The sequence below is a fragment of the Rana temporaria genome, chromosome 6 (assembly GCF_905171775.1).
Source record: "Rana temporaria chromosome 6, aRanTem1.1, whole genome shotgun sequence".
Lineage (NCBI taxonomy): Eukaryota > Metazoa > Chordata > Amphibia > Anura > Ranidae > Rana > Rana temporaria.
In genome coordinates, this window is record NC_053494.1 from 182,972,523 (window position 1) to 182,992,923 (window position 20,401).

A 20,401-nucleotide genomic window follows, 5' to 3' on the forward strand; every position below is an offset into this window, starting at 1 on the left:
CTCTAAACGCAAACGCGGCAAAACGCCACTAATGAGGCATGTAAACACGGCAAAACGGGCGTTTTAAACGTGGGTTACTGTCTGTCAAGTTAAATTGTTCAGAAGAGCTTGTAAAAACGTCCCATGTACATGGAGCCTAAGACCCCTATTACACTGTGCCACCCGTAGCGTCGGTGGTAAAACAGCGGTAAAACGTTGCTATTTTACCTGTGGATTTGCGGCGCATTTCGGCCGCTAGCGGGGTGCTTTTAACCCCCGCTAGCGGCCGAGAAAAGGTTAAAACTGCCCGCAATGCACAGCTACAGCACAGTTCACCGCTCCTAATGCGCTCCAAAGAAGCTGCTGGCAGGACTTTTTTTGATGCCCTGCCAGCGCACCACTCCAGTGTGAAAGCTCTCAGGCTTTCACACTGGAGTGAATAGAGCAGCAGTTTAGGGGGGATTGCAAGCGCTATTTTTAACGCTATAACGCCTGCAAAACGCCCTCAGTGTGAGAGGGGTCCCATGCCTCGTACACACGTACAGGTTTCCCGGCAGACTTTTTACCACTGGGAAAACCAAGGGGAAAGCCGAGAACCAGCTCAGCAGCTTTTTCCCCCTACACACAGATTGTTTTCCTGGCAGGAAAACTGACAGGAGAGCTTTGGCCGGGAATCCCGGCCGTGTGTATGCTCCGCCGCAGTATTTCCCATTGGAAAACTCCCGGGAAAAAGACAGCCGGGAATCGCGGCAGGAAAAAAGAGAACATGTTCTCATTTTTCCCACCGGGATTTTTGGCAGTTTTCCTGTTGGGAAAACTGCCATGGATCATACACACGGCCAGTTTTCCCGGCCAAAAGCTGTCATGGCAGTTTTCCCGATGGGAAAACTGGTCGTGTGTACGCGGTACACAGGACCGTTTTTCATGACGAGAAAAATGCCATTTTTTAAATTGGTCATTAAAAACGATCGTGTGTAGGCTCCAGAGCATTTTTCTCGACGAGAAAATTGGGCATTAAAAATTTAGAACCTGCTCAATTTTTTCTCGTCGTTTTTCACACCGTCGTTTTTCTCGTCGTAAAAACGGGCATGAGTAGGTTTTAAGGACAGGGAAAAAAACGCGCATGCTCAGAAGCAAGTTATGAGAAGGGAAATTTGCATAATCAGCCCAAAGGGAGGCGCCATTCGAATGGAACTTCCCCTTATAGTGCCGTAGTATGTGTTGTACGTCACCGCGCTTTGCTCGAGCATTTTTTATCACGATCGTGTGTATGCAAGGCAGGCTTGAGAGGAATCACGTCGAGAAAAACTTTGTTTTTTCCATGACATTAAAAAAATGGTCGTGTGTACGCGGCATAAGAGTAAAAAAAATTCAGCCTTTAGAAACACTTTGAAGTGAGGGTTAGTGTCAAGGTCAGTGTTTCCGGGAGGATAAGGATGGAGCACTTGCTCTGCTCTGGACTGAAAACTACCATCATCTGTTTCCCAGCACTAATGGCTGATGCATTATGTATCCCTTCCACACTCAAAACTAAAAAATGTTTTTTGCTGGATCTGGGATTGAATATTTTGGGATACTACATGTTTTATATGATTCTTTTATGCACATGACACCATCAGTGGCTTGGTCTCCCTGCCAGCCCAACCAAATCTAAACTATGGCTGGGGGATATCAGCGGCATGATTGCATCACAGCAAGAATGGCCAATGCTGATAATGAACGCAGATCTCTCACAGCAATGGGGAGGGTTTGTTTTTCTTTATCCTGATAACGCTTTCCCTGCCAGATCATTCCTCTGGGTGAAGCAGCCCTGCTATGGACAAGGGGCCATATTCTCGTAGATTTGAGGCGGGCGTCGCGTAAGCCATTTACACTACGCCGCCCCAACTTACAGGAGCAAGTGCCGTATTCCCCAAACACTTGCTCTGTAGTTTGGGGCGGCGTAGTGTAATTGGCCCGGCGTATCCCCGCGTATTTCCAAGGGGGCGGCTTGTATTTAAATTAAGCGCGCCCCGTGCCGTTCGAACTGCGCATGCGCCGGGCTTAAAATAGCCCAGTGCGCATGCTCCAGTTCTCGACGGAAAACGTCAATGACGTTTGCGTCATTGACGTAAAGTCGTATTCAAGAATGACTTAGTAAAACGACGTACCCAACGGGAAAAGACGTTGCGGACCCGACGCCATACTTAACATGGCATACGTGGGACTGGCGTAAGGTTACCCCTCATATAGCAGGGGTAACTTTACGCTTACGCAAACGACGTAAGCGACGGTTACGCGACGCGATTTCGTTCGGGAATCGGCGTATCAGGCTCATTTGCATAAACAAATGAGACCTGAACGTAAACGCCATCTAGCGGCCGGCGGCGAATTACATTTAGGATCCGACATAGTAAGTGACTTACACCAGTCGGATCCTAGCCTAAATCCGGCGTATCTTGTTTTGTGAATACAAAACAATGATACGCCGGCGGGAAATTTGATTTACGCCGGTGTATCAGTAGATACACCGGCGTAACTTGTTTGAGAATATGGCCCAAGGTCAGCACACAAGGTCCGCCTAAAATAGAGTCAACATTCCACCTGAAATGCATTCTGTCCTCAGAGAAACCACCTTCTCCTTCTTCTTCTGAATAAAATAAATACAATATGAAACTTTATTGACTCACCAGCGCTGGCTGAAATGCCGTCAGAGATTTGTGTAACCATCGGAGGGCGCTGTTTTGATTGTCACATTGTAATAAGGCCAATTTATCTTTGCCCCCAGGGGCAATGCAGAGACTCTTCTGTTTAAATTGTCTTAACCAAGTGAAGTTAAAATGCTGGTTCTGTAATTACAAGAAGAATGTTCAAAATAAAGTAAAACAATAACGTCATTAACCACTTGGCCTCATGACCAGGCCATTTTATGCATTTGTGCACTGCATTATTTTAACTGACTATTGCGCAGTCATGCAACGCTCTACACAATTTACATTTATATGATTTTTTTCCCACAAATGGAGCTTTCTTTTAGTGGTATTTAATCACCACAGTTATTTTTTTGCGCTATAAACAAAAAAAAAAATAAAAATTGAAAAAATGTAATATATATTTTTTTACTTTCTGCTATAAAAACATATCCAATTAAAATAAATATAAATAATAATAAAAATTCAGACCAATATGTATTCTGCTACATATTTTTGGCAAAAGAAATCCAATAAGTGTATACTGATTAGTTTACAGAAATATTATAGCGTCTACAAAGTAAGATATATACAGTATCTCACAAAAGTGAGTACACCCCTCACATTTTTGTAAATATTTTATTATATCTTTTCATGTGACAACACGAGAAATGACACTTTGCTACAATGTAAAGTAGTGAGTGTACAGCTTGTATAACAGTGTAAATTTTCTGTCCCCTCAAAATAACTCAACACACAGCCATTAATGTCTAAACCGCTGGCAACAAAAGTGAGTACACCCCTAAGTGAAAATGTCCAAATTGGGCCCAAAGTGTCAATATTTTGTGTGGCCACCATTATTTTCCAGCACTGCCTTAACGCTCTTGGGCATTGAGTTCCCCAGAGCTTCATAGGTTGCCACTGGAGTCCTCTTCCCCTCCTCCATGATGACATCACAGAGCTGGTGGATGTTAGAGACCTTGCGCTCCTCCACCTTCCATTTGAGGATGCCCCACAGATGCTCATCAGGGTTTAGGTCTGGAGACACGCTTGGCCAGTCCATCACCTTTACCCTCGGCTTCTTTAGCAAGGCAGTGGTCGTCTTGGAGGTGTGTTTGGGGCAGTGCCGATTCTGACCTCCCTGGGGCCCTAAGCAAAGTTGAGAAGGGGGGGGGGGGGTTCTGCTGCCAACAGTGACATGTCACATTAAAGATTAAAGTTGAGAAGCGGGGGGAGGGGGTGTTCTGCTGTCGGAAATTACATCTTACATTAAAGTGAGACGTGGGGGTGCCGACTTCTTACCTCTTCTCCCATGCAGCCAGCGAGTTGAGGGGCCAAAAATGACTTCTCACCAAGCGGGGCCTCTAGTAATTTGGGGGGGCCCTCCGCAGTTTTGCAGGGCCCTAAGCGGCTTGCATAGTGAGCCTATAGGGCGGATCGGCCCTGGTTTGGGCTCGTTATCATGTTGGAATACTGCCCTGCGGCCCAGTCTCTGAAGGGAGGGGATCATGCTCTGCTTCAGTATGTCACAGTACATGTTTGCATCCATGGATCCCTCAATGAACTGTAGCAGTCTTTTTGTCTTTAGTAAATTAACCCCAAAATATCCAAAGCACATCATAACCTCTCAATTTTTAGAAATGTATCTAAAAGACTTTTAATACATATAAAACAATAAAATAAAAGTAGTAACACATACCATTTGACTGGCATCACAATCATCGAGGATTAGAGTGAAGTTTTGTAAAGAAAGACATTTGCCCAGGGCGATGTTTACTACCTAGGATACAATTAAATTCACAATATATAAGCCTGATTGCATTTCACCAATAGAGGAACAAACAAACACACTTTACTGCTAAAAAGGAAGAAATCATTTTCCCCTTATTAAGTGGAGCTGTGTTCTAGTGCACTCTAGTGGCAACTACTGAGAAATACAGGAAAGCTGCAAACTCTGAAGACTATGTGCAAATTTACAAACATCTGAAAAAGATTAGGGAATAGGTTTCTTACAGCAACAAGTTAGACTGCTGAAAACGCAGGCCATAGAAGTAAAAAGTATCAAAAGCTAAAAAAAAAAAAAAAAAAAAAAAAAAAAGAGTTTTCTTTAGTGTTGGAAGAGTCGTGTTTAATTCATGAGATAATGGGGTTGATTGAAAAACTGGTGCAGCTGTTCGTAGCAGCCAATCAGCTTCTAACATTGGCTTGTTCAATTAAGCTTTGATAAAAAAAAAAAACTGGAAACGGATTGGTTTCTATGCAGAATGGCACCAGATTTCGCACTGTCCAGTTTTAGTAAATCAACTCCGCATTGTCTGAGGCTAGTAAAAAAAATGATTCCACACATTTAGCCCTGGTTCACATTGGTGCGATTTGACATGTCAAATCGACAGCACCTTTTTTCACTTGTATTGCATTTGTGTACCAGTTTTGGTCCACAAATTTGTGTTTAGCTGCTGACCATATACTGTATATAACCCAGTGTTTCTCAATTCCAGTCCTCAGGCCCCCCCAACAGGTCAGGTTTTCAGGATTTCCATTATTTTGCACAGGTGATTTGATCAGTTTCACTGCCTCAGGCTGGGTTCACACTACTACACTACTTTCATCCTACTTTGCTCTGCTACATCGGTCCTACATTTATCCTACATTGGTCCTACATCCATCCTACTTTCATGAACAGGATACTACTTTGGTCCGACTTCAATGATATTCAATGGGCCTGAAGTAGGATCAATGTAGGACCAAAAGTAGTACAGGGAGCATTTTCAAAGTCGGACCGACTTGTGTAGGACACTACAAGAGCTCTCATAGGGAAACATTGAACACAGAGCAAAGTAGGATCAAAGTAGTGTAGTAGTGTGAACCCAGCCTTAGTAATCACCACAGCCTTTTCATCTGTGGGAAATCCTGAAAACCTGACCTGTTGGGGGGGCCTGAGGACAGGAATTGAGAAACACTGATATAACCGAATATAAGCCGAGGCACCTAATTTTACCACAAAAAAAATGGGAAAACGTATTGACTCGAGTATAAGCCTAGGGTGTCCATCTGCATGCCTCACTGTGTCCATGTGCATGCCTTACTGTGTCAATGCCTCACTGTTAGGGTTGCCAACTCATCCCTTTAAAACAGAACACATATTAATTACACAGGTTCTGAGGCTAATTTAATGCAGATATGGCACCAAATGAGTTTAATTTCCTCCTTAATCAGCCACAGAACCTGTGTAATTAATATATGTTCTGTTTTAAAGGGATGAGTTGGCAACCCTACTCACTGTGCCCATGCCTCACTGTGTCCATGCCTCACTGTGTCCATGCCTCACTGTGCCTCACTGTGTCCATATGCATGCCTCACTGTGCCCATGCCTCACTGTGCCCATGCCTCACTGTGTCCATGCCTCACTGTGCCTCACTGTGTCCATGTGCATGCCTCACTGTGTCCATGCCTCACTGTGCCCATGCCTCACTGTGCCCATGCCTCACTGTGCCCATGCCTCACTATGTCCATGACTAGACTGATGTTTAGCATGGGAGTCTATGGAAGGGGTGCCCAGGTTTTAAAAATCAGTGCTCCCCAGCCTTAGGTCCCCCAGACAAAAACTTTGCACACTTGTAGATGATAAATGGGGCTACATGTGTGCCAAGTTCTGGCCGGTATTGGGTCCCCAAAATCTGGAAAATCAGGCACAAAAAGGTGACTCGAGTATAAGCCGAGGGGGGCATTTTCAGCACAAAAAAATGTGCTGAGAAACTCGGCTTATACTCGAGTATATACAGTAATTGACTTTCCCTATAAGCACAGAGGTAAAGAATATAATACTCCCAAAACATATATCATAAAGCCTAGAGCAGTGGTTCTCAACCTGGGGGTCGGGACCCCCTTGGGGGTCAAATGAGGATTTGCCAGGGGTCACCAAAACCTGGGCTGGTTATGAAGCCCGCAGCCGCCCATTCAGCCTCTTTACAGCCGTCCATTCAGTTCACGGCATAGCTGGGGGGCAGGGACTAGAGGTCAGCTGACTGGTGAGGAATGTGAAGTGGGAGGGGCTGGAGGAGACCCTATCTGCTGATTTCAGCATAGGTGTCACTGCTACGAGAAACCACAAAGTCGGAGACACAGTGAGTAACACTACCTGTGATTAGAGTTGCCTTTAAAAGTCCCCACTGCAGTTCTCAGATCAGCAGATGACCTTCATCAAGAGCACCTAAGTTTGCTGATCCCAACTTCCGACCAGCACTGCCACTCATCCCAACTCCCGACCAGCACTGCCACTCATCCCAACTCTCCGCCAGCACTGCCACTGATCCCAACTCCCCGCCAGCACTGCCACTGATCCCAACTCCCCGCCAGCACTGCCACTGATCCCAACTCCCGGCCAGCACTGCCACTGATCCCATACTCCACACCAGGGAGTAAGAGAAGGAATAAAAATAGAGAATACATGGAAGGGAAGGGAAAAGAGGGGGAGGAACAAAACAAAAGGAGAGAAAGAATAAGAGAAAGAACAAGAAAGATGGCTAGAGAGGGATGGTGAAAACAAACAAGAAATGAGGATAGATAGAGATAAAAGGGAAAGAAAGGAGAACAAAGAGAAAGAGTGGTACATCCTAAAATGCACTATAAGGGGTTTTAATACTGTACGAGTGGAAGGGACTCATGAAGCGCTAAACGTCCGTGGGTTAGGGGCGCAAATTACTTGCCTTACCCTGGGTGCCGACAACCCACGATAGGAAAATAGTTTTACTGTTAGGGGTCCCCACAACTTGGGAAATTTTATCAAGGGGTCACGGCACTAGATGGGTTGAGAACCACTGGCCTAGAGCAAACCAATACTTAATAATAATAATATCACATGTGCACACTGTCATACACCACTGCAAATATAGGAAAGAAATGCCGTGTACACACGATCGGACATTCCCACATCAAAACCGTGGATTTTTTTTTGAAGGATTGTTCGCTCAAACTTGTCTTGCATACACACGGTCACACAAATGTTGTCGTAAATTCCGAACGTCAAGAACGCGGTGACGTACAACACTACGACGAGCCGAGAAAAATGAAGTTCAATGATTTTGTGCATGCGTCAAATTGATTCCGAGCATGCGTAGGATTTTTGTGCGTCAGAATTGGCTACAGACGATCGGAATTTCCGACAAGAACTTTTGTTGAGAACCAGCTCTCAAACATTTGTTGTCGGAAATTTCCGATTAGCAAATGTCCGATGGAGCATACACATGGCGCGTTTTTCCAACAAGCTCACATCGAACATTTGTTGTCAGAAATTCCGACCGTGTGTACGCGGCATTAGTGTGCAAAAAAAGTGCCCAAAAACTGCAAAGATGTCTTTATCCACATTAAATGTCAGGCTGCTGCCAATACACAAGATGCCAAACATACTGAAAAATACATTTTGGGGGTTATTTATGAAAGGCAAATCCACTGTGCACTACAAGTGCCCTGCAAGTGCGCTTGAAAGTGCAGTAACTGTAGATCTGTGGGGGACATGGAAGGAAAATAAAAAAACAGCATTTTAGCTTGCACATGATTGGATGATAAAATCAGCAGAGCTTCCCCTCAGATCTACAGCGATCGACAGCAATTGTACTTTCAAGTGAACTTGTAGTGCAAAGTGGATTTGCCTTTCATAAATAACCCCCTTGGTGTTTACACATTAACCACTTCCGGACCGCCGCATGTACATATACGTCGGCAGAATGGCACTGACAGGCACATTGGTGTACCTGTACGTCCCTGCCTAGACGTGGGTCGGGGGTCCGATCGGGACCCCCCCGGTACATGCAGCGGTTCCCGTGGCTGTCCGAGCGATCCAGGATGAGGGCGTGGCTATTCGTTTCTAGCCGCCCCCTCGCGATCGCTCCCCGGAGCTGAAGAACGGGGAGAGCCGTATGTAAACATGGCTTCCCCGTGTTTCACTATGGCGGCGTATCGATCGAGTGATCCCTTTTATAGGGAGACTCGATCGATGACGTCAGACCTACAGCCACACCCCCCCTACAGTTGTAAACACACACTAGGTGAACCCTAACTCCTACAGCGCCCCTTGTGGTTAACTCCCAAACTGCAACTGTCATTTTCACAATAAACAATGCAATTTAAATGCATTTTTTTGCTGTGAAAATGACAATGGTCCCAAAAATGTGTCAAAATTGTCCGAAGTGTCCGCCATAATGTCGCAGTCACGAAAAAAATCGCTGATCGCTGCCATTAGTAGTAAAAAAAAAAAAAAAAAAAAAAAAAGTATCCCCTATTTTGTAAACGCTATAAATTTTGCGCAAACCAATCGATAAACGGTTATTGCGATTTTTTTTACCAAAAATAGGTAGAAGAATACGTATCGGCCTAAACTGAGGAAAAAAAAATGTATATATGTTTTTGGGGGATATTTATTATAGCAAAAAGTAAAAAATATTGCATTTTTTTTCGAAAATTGTCGCTCTATTTTTGTTTATAGCACAAAAAAATAAAAAACGCAGAGGTGATCAAATACCACCAAAAGAAAGCTCTATTTGTGGGGAAAAAAGGACGCCAATTTTGTTTGGGAGCCACGTCGCACGACCGCGCAATTGTCTGTTAAAGCGACGTAGTGCCGAATTGTAAAAACCCCTTGGGTCATTTAACAGCATATTGGTCTGGTCCTTAAGTGGTTAAAGCAATTCACAGAACTTCTCTCTTCCTCACTTTTTAACGACTGGCTCTGTGTTCTGACAAGCAGATAAAATGCCCAACCGACCTTTAAATAGATGGCATATTTCTGGGCAGCGATCCTGACACTTACCACTCCGGAAGCCCTGGCCAGGGGAGCGTCCAAGTCTGGAAAGACGTTATCTATGTACCACTTGAAGCTTTTGCACTGTAACTTCTTCCTAAGTTCTTTTTGCTGGGTCAGGTCCCCGATTTTGGAAATTTCTTGTAGAAGATGGTATCCATGACCATAAAAAATCTCCTTGTACTCATCCAGCCAGACTTCGGCAACACGAGCCAAGTTCCTCTCTACTGTTTTTAGTCGGTCCTTGGGGAAGGAGTACGGGTTGTCATTTCTGAAGATATGACCCACTCTGGAGCATGGGATAATCTCAATCTCTCCACCGCACATCCAGATCTAAGAAAGAAAGTCATCAAGGTAAATATATGTAATCATTTTTTTATTTTTTTTTTAATTGCATATTTATTTATTTTTTAAATAAAATTGTGATAAATTACAATTTCTGTCGGGTTTTCCCACACCAATGTAAAATCCCAACATTTTTGAGCACCCGGGAGGCACAGGTGTAGATGACAGCTCGTTGCCATCAGCCTGTCAAATGTCTATGTCAGTCACTGGCTCTCTGCTCTGCCCTCCCCACACTCACTGGAGTGCTCAAGCTCTCATTGGCTTGCTGAGGGGCTGAGTCAGGTGCCGGTCCAGGCATGTTGGCGGATCCCATGCATATGGTCGTTATCTTTCCAGAGCCTGGACCGAATCTGTGACGTGGGTCACAGGAGTGCAGAACGATCTGTACTGTGATCCACAGGAGAAGTACAGACAAACAAGCTTTGGCTGTACTTCTCCTTTAACCTCCCTGGTGGTATGATTATGTCAGATTTTAGGTGCTGAAAGCGGTACAATTATTTTGCATGGAAATTTGGCATTTTATATTGTAGGCCTGCAATTCTTAGGAATAACTCACTTAAATCTGTCCAAACAAGAGTCTAGTAGACATCCCGGGTATGATAAAGTTTGAAACACAAAATCATAAATTATAATATAATAGATAACTATAAATAATTATAACAAATAATAATATAATTATAATAAAAATTATTCAATAATGTAATCAAATCAAAAACACGGAAATTTCCTCAGTTGCAGAATTGTCGCTGTCATTACTTTTATTTTTTTATGACGAATTTCCCCACAAATCGCTATCGCACAATTCTGCAAGTGATTATAATTTATTATCGCTGTTTTCTAGCTGCTCTAAAACCACTTTTGACATAAAGGGACCCTTTTTGGTTGCTATGGACAATCTACAGTTTCCAGGCAGAATTTTTTTTTTTTTAAATATAAATGTACATGTAGGACACTGGACAGACCACTAGGGACAAAGGGGGTGTGTAATTATTTTATACAGTACTGTAATCTATAAGATTACAGTATACTGTATGTGTATCTGTATGTTTTACTTTTTTTGAATTTGGCGCCGAACTCCGCCCCTGTGCATCGTAACGTCGCAGGGAACGGAGCTCGTGGCACTCGGGCACTGTGTGAATCGAGCGAGGAAGACACCGCTCAATCAGGGACAAGGTAAGTAACTCCCTGTCTGGATACTGCGATGCAATCCCGAGTCTGGCTTTTGGTGCTGAAATTTCTAATTTTACTCAGAATTGTGCAGCTCTAATTTGCAGCATTTCTAAAGAGATAAAACACGGGGATATGTCTGTGTATTGCAGAGATGTACTAAATATGTTTTAAATTTTTATGAGATATGGAAAATTTCTACTCAACTAAAAAACATCACCAAGTCAAGCCAAAAAGGAAAATAATTTGTGTTGTTTGTTAAGATGAATATTTCCTGCTTAAGGGGTTGTAAAGGTAAAAAAAAAAAATCCCTAAATAGCTTCCTTTACCTTAGTGCAGTCCTCCTTCACTTACCTCAGCCTTCGATTTTGCTTTTAAATGTCCTTATTTCTTCTGAGAAATCCTCACTTCCTGTTCTTCTGTCTGTAACTCCACACAGTAATGCAAGGCTTTCTCCCTGGTGTGGAGTGTCACACTCGCCCCCTCCCTTGGACTACAGGAGATTCAGGATGCCCACTAACACACAGCTCCTTTCTCTATCTGCAACGTAGAGAGCGTCCTGACTCTCCTGTAGCCCAAGGGAGGGGGCGAGGACGACACTCCACACCAGGGAGAAAGCCTCGCATTACTGTGTGGAGTTACAGACAGAAGAACAGGAAGTGAGGATTTCTCAGAAGAAAAAAGCAAAATGGAAGGATGAGGTAAGTGAAGGAGGACTGCACTAAGGTAAAGGAAGCTATTTAGAGAAAACATTTTTTACCTTTACAACCCCTTTATGTTCAAAGGGCCAGATCCACAAATAGCGGGCGTAACTTAACTTTTCCCATTTAAGTTACACTGCCGCAAATTGTCCAAGTTAGTGCCCGATCCACAAAGCACTTACCTAGAAATTTGCAGCTGTGTAACTTAAATCTGTCCGGCGCAAGGCGTGCCCAATCTAATGGGGCGAGTCCCATTTAAATTAGGCGCGCTCCCGCGCCGGACGTACTGCGCATGCTCCCGACGCGATTTTCCCGACGTGCTTTGCGCGAAGTTACGTTGTGCCGAGTTTTGAGAATCGCGACGGGTGTAAAAGAAAAAAAAGAGTTGCGGCGGGAAAAAAAAAAAAATTGACAGCGACGCGGGAAAGAAGGGTCTACTTTTACATGGTGTACTAAGTTTACACTTTGTAAAAGCAGCCCTAATTTTGCGACGGCAAACTAACACTTACGGAAAAAAAACGAAGGGAAAAAGCTTCGTGGATCTCCGTAAGTGCCAATTTGCATACCCGACGCGGAATTTCGACGAGAAATGCCCCCAGCGGCGGCCGAGGTACTGCATCCTAAGATCCGACAGTGTAAAACTATTACACCTGCCGGATCTTAGGAATATCTATGCGTAACTGATTCTGTGAATCAGCTGCATAGATAGAAACAGGGATACGACGGCGTATCAGTAGATACGCCTCCGTATCCCTTTTGTAGATCTGGCCCAAAGAGCCTAAAAACAGTTTAAATAACATAGCACATTATATGGTCTACTATTGCCTTATGTTGATGATACACAAGCATGTACACAGACAGACATACGCATATTAATGGATACCTTAAAAGATATTTCCATGTTTTCTCCTCCCCATACGTCCAGTCCTGGGTCATAGGTACCGAGCTCATAGAAGTATTTCTTATCAATGGAAAACAATCCTCCAGCCATAACTGGACACCTGGAATAGCAGTTAAAGAATATGTTACCCCAACATTTCATATTCCTAATACGAGCCTGCTGTACCATGTATTTGTATGAAAACGTATCCAGTCCTGTCCGTATTGCTTCATTTGTGAGGAATACCTGGTGTTCCTGTCAATCCCTCTGCTTTGCTAATAAAAACTGACCAAACTAGGCATGAGAGCACAGCGTGGTCAGTTCTCTACCTGTGTTGGGAACTCAGCCTGCTCTCCTCCATTCATCAGACTTGGGCTGACCCCTTCACACCCTGCACCGCCATTCACTGCGAAAACCAGTGTCCTGCTGTTTCTCCTCCCCCAGCTCACTAAACTCCTCATGCAGCTGAGAACAGAGGATCACTTATAACTAAAGGAAATGAAAGGTATTTATAATGTTTTTTATATGAATACGCAAATGTTTTGCTTTTCATTTCTATTTTAAAACGGAATGGTTTGTTTTACAAGGTGAGAGTTTATATACACTTTAAACTATACTGTATAGAACATAGAACTGATAAAGGAACAGTTAGAAACACAAATGTCACTATCTTGTAGATCAGGGGTCTCCAAACTTTCTAAACAAAGGGCCAGTTTATTGCCCTTTAGACCTTGGGGGGGGACTGTGGCCTGTGAGAGTAGAAAATGGAATATAGAATTATAGGATAATGCCCCATTGATGGTGTCAGTATGAAGAATAATGTCCCATCATTAGTGTCAGTGGAGGAATAGTGCCCCATCATTAGTGTCAGTGGAGGAATAGTGCCCCATCATTAGTGTCAGTGGAGGAATAGTGCCCCATCATTAGTGTCAGTGGGGGAATAATGTCCCATCTTTGGTGTCAGTGGAGGAATAGTGCCCGCCTCATTAGTGTCAGTGGAGGAATAATGTCCCATTAGTAGTGTCAGTGGAGGAATAGTGCCTCATTATTGTCAGTGAAGGAAAAGTGCCTCCTCATTAGTGTCAGTGAAGGAAAAGTGCCTCCTCATTAGTGTCAGTGAAGGAAGAGTGCCTCATTAGTGTCAGTGGAGGAATAGTGCCGCCTCATTAGTGTCAGTGGAGGAATAGTGCCTCATTAGTGTCAGTGGAGGAATAGTGCCTCATTAGTGTCAGTGGAGGAATAGTGCCTCATTAGTGTCAGTGGAGGAATAGTGCCTCCTCATTAGTGTCAGTGAAGGAATAGTGCCTCATTAGTGTCAGTGGAGGAATAGTGCCGCCTCATTAGTGTCAGTGGAGGAATAGTGCCTCATTAGTGTCAGTGGAGGAATAGTGCCTCCTCATTAGTGTCAGTGGAGGAATAGTGCCTCATTAGTGTCAGTGGAGGAATAGTGCCTCCTCATTAGTGTCAGTGAAGGAATAGTGCCTCCTCATTAGTGTCAGTGGAGGAATAGTGCCTCATTATTGTCAGTGAAGGAAAAGTGCCTCCTCATTAGTGTCAGTGGAGGAATAGTGCCTCATTAGTGTCAGTGAAGGAATAGTGCCTCATTAGTGTCAGTGGAGGAATAGTGCCGCCTCATTAGTGTCAGTGGAGGAATAGTGCCTCATTAGTGTCAGTGGAGGAATAGTGCCTCATTGGTGTCAGTGGAGGAATAGTGCCTCATTATTGTCAGTGAAGGAAAAGTGCCTCCTCATTAGTGTCAGTGGAGGAATAGTGCCTCATTAGTGTCAGTGAAGGAATAGTGCCTCATTAGTGTCAGTGAAGGAATAGTGCCTCATTAGTGTCAGTGGAGGAATAGTGCCTCATTAGTGTCAGTGGAGGAATAGTGCCTCATTAGTGTCAGTGAAGGAATAGTGCCTCATTAGTGTCAGTGGAGGAATAGTGCCTCATTAGTGTCAGTGAAGGAATAGTGCCTCATTAGTGTCAGTGAAGGAATAGTGCCTCCTCATTAGTGTCAGTGAAGGAAAAGTGTCTCTTTATTAGTGTCAGTGAAGGAATAGTGCCTCATTAGTGTCAGTGAAGGAAAAGTGCCTCTTTATTAGTGTCAGTGGAGGAATAGTGCCTCATATCAGTGGGAGAAATAGGGGTTGATTTACTAAAACTGGAGAGTGCAAAATCTGGGGCAGCTGTTCATGGTGGCCAATCGGCTTCCAACTTCAGCTTGTTCAGTTAAAGGGGTTGTAAAGGTTTGGAAATTCGAGATTTAGTAAATTCGGAAGTTCGAAATTTTGGAAGTTCGAAATTTCGTAAATTCGAAAATTGTAAATTTGAAAATACAGAATTAGAAAATCAGAAAATCCAGAATTTAAAATGTTTTAAATTTATAAATGTAAAACATTTTAAATTTGAAAAATTCAGAATTTGAAAATGAGAAATTCGAAAATCAAAAGTTTTGAGTTCGAAAATTTTGAAATTCGAAATTTGAAAATTCGAAAGTTGGAAATTCGAATTTTAGAATTTTCAAATTTTAGAATTTCCAGATTCCGATTTTTAAAAATTTCTGAATTTTCTAATTTCCGAATCTTCGGATTTCCGAATTCCGTATTTTCTCATTTCTGAATTCCGAATTCCCGAATTCAGAATTTTCGAATTTTCCGAATTTCCGAAAAAGCTAAAAAAGGAATGAAACAAAAACTAAAATGAACGAATTTTTCGGCAGTGCACACGTCTAAATTCATTTATATAAAGACTTGACAAGCTTACTTTATTGGGTCCATTTCTGTCATGTTTTTCTCCTGGAGAACCGCGGTAGGGATCGGTTTCCAGCCAAAATTCATCGGCCATGAAAAGATACCTCTCTGGAAATTATCCACGGTCATGTAGCTGGGATATAAGAGAAGAAAGATTCAGGACCCGTGCATTGTTATTCTGCTACAGATGTAAGACAAGGTTACTGTACATGTAGGTCACTGTGCATGAGAATAATAAAGAATACCTTTTCAGGCAATGTTTCAATATTCTAAAAGTAGAGCGGTCTTAAAACTGTACATATACCCAGGGAAGTGACAGCTGATTGGAGGGAAGAGACAGACCCCCTTCACACAGCACACAGGAACAGAGTTGAGGCTGTCAATCACAGGCTGTGTGTAGGAGAATCCCTCCGTCAGACGTTACTCCTGCCCAATGGTCTTAACCACTTCTCTACTTTGGGTGTTTTTCAGATTTGGTGTTTACAAGACTAAAACATTTTTTTTTGCTAGAAAATTACTTAAAACCCACAAACATTATATATTTATTTTTTTCTAACACCGTAGAGAATAAAATGGTGATCATTGCAATACTTTTTGTCACACCATATTTGCGCAGCGGTCCTACAAGCGCACTTTTTTTGGAAAAAAAATCACTTTTTTGAATTAAAAAATAAGACAGCAATACATTTGGCCCAATTTTTTTATATATTGTGAAAGATAATGTTACGCCGAGTAAAATGGTACCCAACATGTCACGCTTACAAATTGCGCCCGCTCGTGGCAAGGCGTCAAACTTTTACCCTTAAAAATCTCAATAGGCGACATTTAAAAAATTCTATAGGTTGCATTTTTTGAGTTACAGAGTAGGTCTAGGGCTATAATTATTGCTCTCGCTCTAACGATCGCGGCGATACCTCACTTGTGTCGTTTAAACACCGTTTTCATATGCGGGCGCTACTCGCGTATGCGTTCGCTTCTGCGCACAAGCTCGTCGGGACGGGGCGCTTTAAAACATTTTTTTTTTTTATTATTTATTTTTATTTATTTTATTATTTTTTACACTGGGAAAAAAAAAATATCACTTTTATTCCTATTACAAGGAATGTAAACATCCCTTGTAATAGAAAAAAGCATGACAGGTCCTCTTAAATATGAGATCTGGGGTCAAAAAGACCTCAGATCTCATATTTAGACTAAAATGCAAAAAAAAAAAAAAAAAATATTTGAAACTGTCATTTTTTCAAATGACAAAAAAAAAAATGTTTCTTTAAGACGCTGGGCGGGACTGACGTTTTGACGTCACTTCCGCCCAGCAGAGCTATGGGGACGGGCGAAGGAGATTTTTCCTTCAGTCGCATCCCCAGTCACCAGACGAACTGTCCCAATCGCCTCCGCCGCTACCGACGGCTACGGTAAGCGGCGGAGGGCGCGGGAGAGCGGTGGTAGGGGGGGGGGCCCCCTCCCGCCGCCGATAACGGCGATCTTGCGGCGAATCCGCCGCGGAGACCGCCGTTATCGTTAACAGAACCGCTGACACTAAAGACTGATACCTCGGTTGTGGCAGCAGATTTGAGATATCAATCTTTAAAGTTAGGCCGTATAAAGACGTACGGCGGTTTGGAAGTGGTTAAAGGGGAAATTTTTTTTTTTTTTTGCAACATTTTTATTTTTTTTATTGCGTTTAAGTTCAAATATGAGATCTGAAGTCTTTTTGACCCCAGAACTCACATTAAAGAGGTCCTGTCATGTTTTTTTTTTATCACAAGGGATGTTTACATTCCTTGTAATAAGAATAAAAGTGACCCAATTTTTATTTTTTAAGCGGGACAGTGTAAAAATAAAAAGTAAAATAAATAAGAAAAAATAAAGTTGAAAGCGCCCCGTCCCGCCGTGCTCGCGCGCAGAAGCGGACACATACGTAAGTCGCGCCCGCATAAGAAAGTGGTGTTCAAACCACACATGTGGTGTGACATAAAATAGTTCTCTAGGGTGTCTGAAAAAAATATATATAATGATTGGGGTTTCTAAGTAATTTTATAGCAAAAAAAAAAATTATTTTAACTTGTAAACAACAAATGTCAAAAAGGGGCTCGGTCCTTCAGAGCCGGTTCACACTGGGGCAGGAAGGCTATGCTGAGCGATACGGCAAGGCAATCTGCTCACGACTTCAGAGGCGACCTGCAAAATGACTTCTGTATTGAAGTCAATCCAAGTCGTCCCAAAGTAGTACAGGAACCTTTTTCTAAGTCCGAGCGACTTGAGTCACTCTTATTAGAACGGTTCAATAGTACAGAATGGAGCGCGACTTGTCAGGCGGCTAAGTCGCCTGACGAGTCGCCGCTGTGTGAACCGGCTCTAAGTGGTTAGAGTATAACTAAAGGCATTTTTTTTTTGGATGGAGTGGAGAGGGATTAGAACACCTGTCAAGTTTTATTGCTGTCGCTTTCCCTATCAGGGAGAGTCATCGGCCCAGATTCACATACAGCGGCGCACATTTATGCCGCCGTAGCGTATCTCCTGTACGCTACTCCGACGCAGCGCAGAGAGGCAAGCACTGAATTCACAAAGCCAGTGCTCCCAAAACTGCGCTGGGTTTCCTAGGCGTAAGCCGGCGTAGGTGGAAGTGGGCCTGAGCCATGCAAATGAGGCGTGACTCCATGCAAATGATGGGCCGAGCGCCAGACAGATACGTATAACGAACGGCGCATGCACCGTCCCGTGCACGCATCCCAGTGCGCATGCTCAGAATCACGTCGGAACTACTCCCTAAGATACGTCGGATCACTGCCAGGACGTGAACGTAACCTAAGCCCAGCCATATTCACGTCCAACGTAAACTACGTAAAATACGCCGGCTTGTGAGCTCAGCGAAGCTGGCCCCCCTACAATCAGCACAAATAAAAACTCAAGTGTGTTTCTTTAGTGCTACGTTTGTGCTGTTTTGTGCCGCAAAAATTTACGTTTGTGCTGCTTTTATTTTGAAGATATTAGCAATTGTTTTTTCCAGACTATGACATCACACAGCCCCCCTACAACGCCCAAATGACACAAAACTGGTCTCGTTGGTTAGTGCTACGTTTGTGCTGTTTTGTGCTGCTATTATTTCAGTTCTATCTTTTATCTTTTTTGCGTTATTAATGATTTATTAAAGGTCACCAAAGGTCACACAGCCCCCCTACAACCCCAAAATTACACAAAACTGGTCTCGTTGGTTAGTGCTACGTTTGTGCTGTTTTGTGCTGCTATTTTTTCTGTTCTATCTTTTATCTTTTTTGCGTTATTAATGATTTATTAAAGGTCACCAAAGGTCACACAGCCCCCCTACAACGCCCAAATGACACAAAACTGGTCTCGTTGGTTAGTGCTACGTTTGTGCTGTTTTGTGCTGCTATTATTTCCGTTCTATCTTTTATCGTTTTTGCGTTATTAATGATTTATTAAAGGTCACCAAAGGTCACACAGCCCCCCTACAACCCCAAAATGACACAAAACTGGTCTCGTTGGTTAGTGCTACGTTTGTGCTGTTTTGTGCTGCAATTTTTTTTATTTGTGCTGTTATGGTTTTAAAGTTATAACAGTTTAATTATTTTTTCAAACCCCACTCACTTTGCCCACCTTACAATCAGCACAAATAAAAACTCAAGTGTGTTTCTTTAGTGCTATGTTTGTGCTGTTTTGTGCTGTTTAAATTTCCTTTCTATCTTTTATCGTTTTTGCGTTATTAATAATTTATTAAAGGTCACCAAAGGTCAAACAGCCCCCCTACAATGCCAAAATGACACAAAACTGGTCTCGTTGGTTAGTGCTACATTTGTGCTGTTTTGTGCTGCTAATATTCATGTTCTATCTTTTATCGTTTTGTGTTATTAATGATTTATTAAAGGTCACCAAAGGTCACACAGCCCCCCTACAACGCCCAAATGACGCAAAACTGGTCTTGTTGGTTAGTGCTACATTTGTGCTGGTTTGTGCTGCTAACAATTTTATTTGTGCTGTTATGGTTTTTAAGTTATAACAGTTTATTTGTTTTTTCAAACCCCACTCACTTTGTCCACCCGTACAATCAGCACAAATAACAACTCAAGTGTGTTTCTTTAGTGCTGCGTTTGTGCTGTTTAAATTTTCTTTCTATCTTTTATCGTTAAGGTCACCAAAGGTCACTCAACCACCCACAACACCCAAATGACACAAAACTGGTCTCGTTGGTTAGTGCTACGTTTGTGCTGTTTTGTGCTGCTAAAATTTATGTTCTATCTTTTATTGTTTTTGTGTTATTAATGATTTATTAAAGGTCACCAAAGGTCACTCAGCCCCCCTACCACCCCGAAAGGACACAAAACTGGTCTCGTTGGTTAGTGCTACGTTTGTGCTGGTCTGTGCTGCTAAAAATTTTAGTTGTGCTGTTATGGTTTTTAAGTTATAACAGTTTTTTTGTTCTTTTCAAACCCCACTCACTTTGCCCCCCCCCCCCCCCTGTACAATCTGCACAAATAAAAACTCAAATGTTTTAGTGCTATGTTTGTGCTGCTAATATTTTTATTTGTGCTGTTATGGTTTTTAAAATATAGCAGCTTGTTTTTATTTGATAACAACCCATTCACTTTGCACCCCATGTTATTAAATCTTAAAAACAAACAAACAAAATTGAGTTTGACTGCTACCTGCCCTGACCATGGCTTGTCTCTGGATTCTGCCTTCTGTTCTTGCCTGATCTAACTCCCGTTGCTGATTTGGCTTGTGACCTGACTATCCTGTTGTCTGCCATCTATGCCTGATCTGTCCGACCATTATGGACCATTATGCATCCTGCTCATCAAGCCTGCTACAGCTCTTCAGTCCAGCAAGGTCTCACCTGTCTCCTGCTTCCAGCTGCTTACCCACAGTATGCTGCCAGCCAAGCTCAGTGCCAGCTTATATGCCACCAGCCGGTTCTGCTGCCACCACGCAGTCTACTGGACTTATCACAGGCACCCATACCTCGCTGTGCTCCAATTGCTGCTGTCTAACCAGGAGATCACTAACCAGGTATGGGACAGGAGGGCAGGGTGGTGTCATTGTCTGGGAAAAAACAAATTGCTTATATCTTAAAAATAAAAGCAGCACAAATTTGTATTTTT

The 20,401-nt window shown here is 43.0% G+C and overlaps 1 protein-coding gene across 1 annotated transcript in view; it reads right to left on the reverse strand.

Annotated features, from left to right (window-relative positions):
- The window catches only part of GALNT5 (polypeptide N-acetylgalactosaminyltransferase 5), a 66,919-nt gene that overhangs the window by 2,585 nt on the left and 43,933 nt on the right, over positions 1-20,401 (reverse strand). Inside the window, exons 5-9 of the mRNA XM_040357934.1 lie at positions 15,298-15,417; positions 12,541-12,658; positions 9,454-9,777; positions 4,348-4,428; positions 2,649-2,807 (exon numbers count right to left, since the gene is read on the reverse strand). Coding sequence (XP_040213868.1) covers positions 2,649-2,807; positions 4,348-4,428; positions 9,454-9,777; positions 12,541-12,658; positions 15,298-15,417 — 802 coding nt within the window. The remainder of the gene's footprint in view (positions 1-2,648; positions 2,808-4,347; positions 4,429-9,453; positions 9,778-12,540; positions 12,659-15,297; positions 15,418-20,401) is intronic.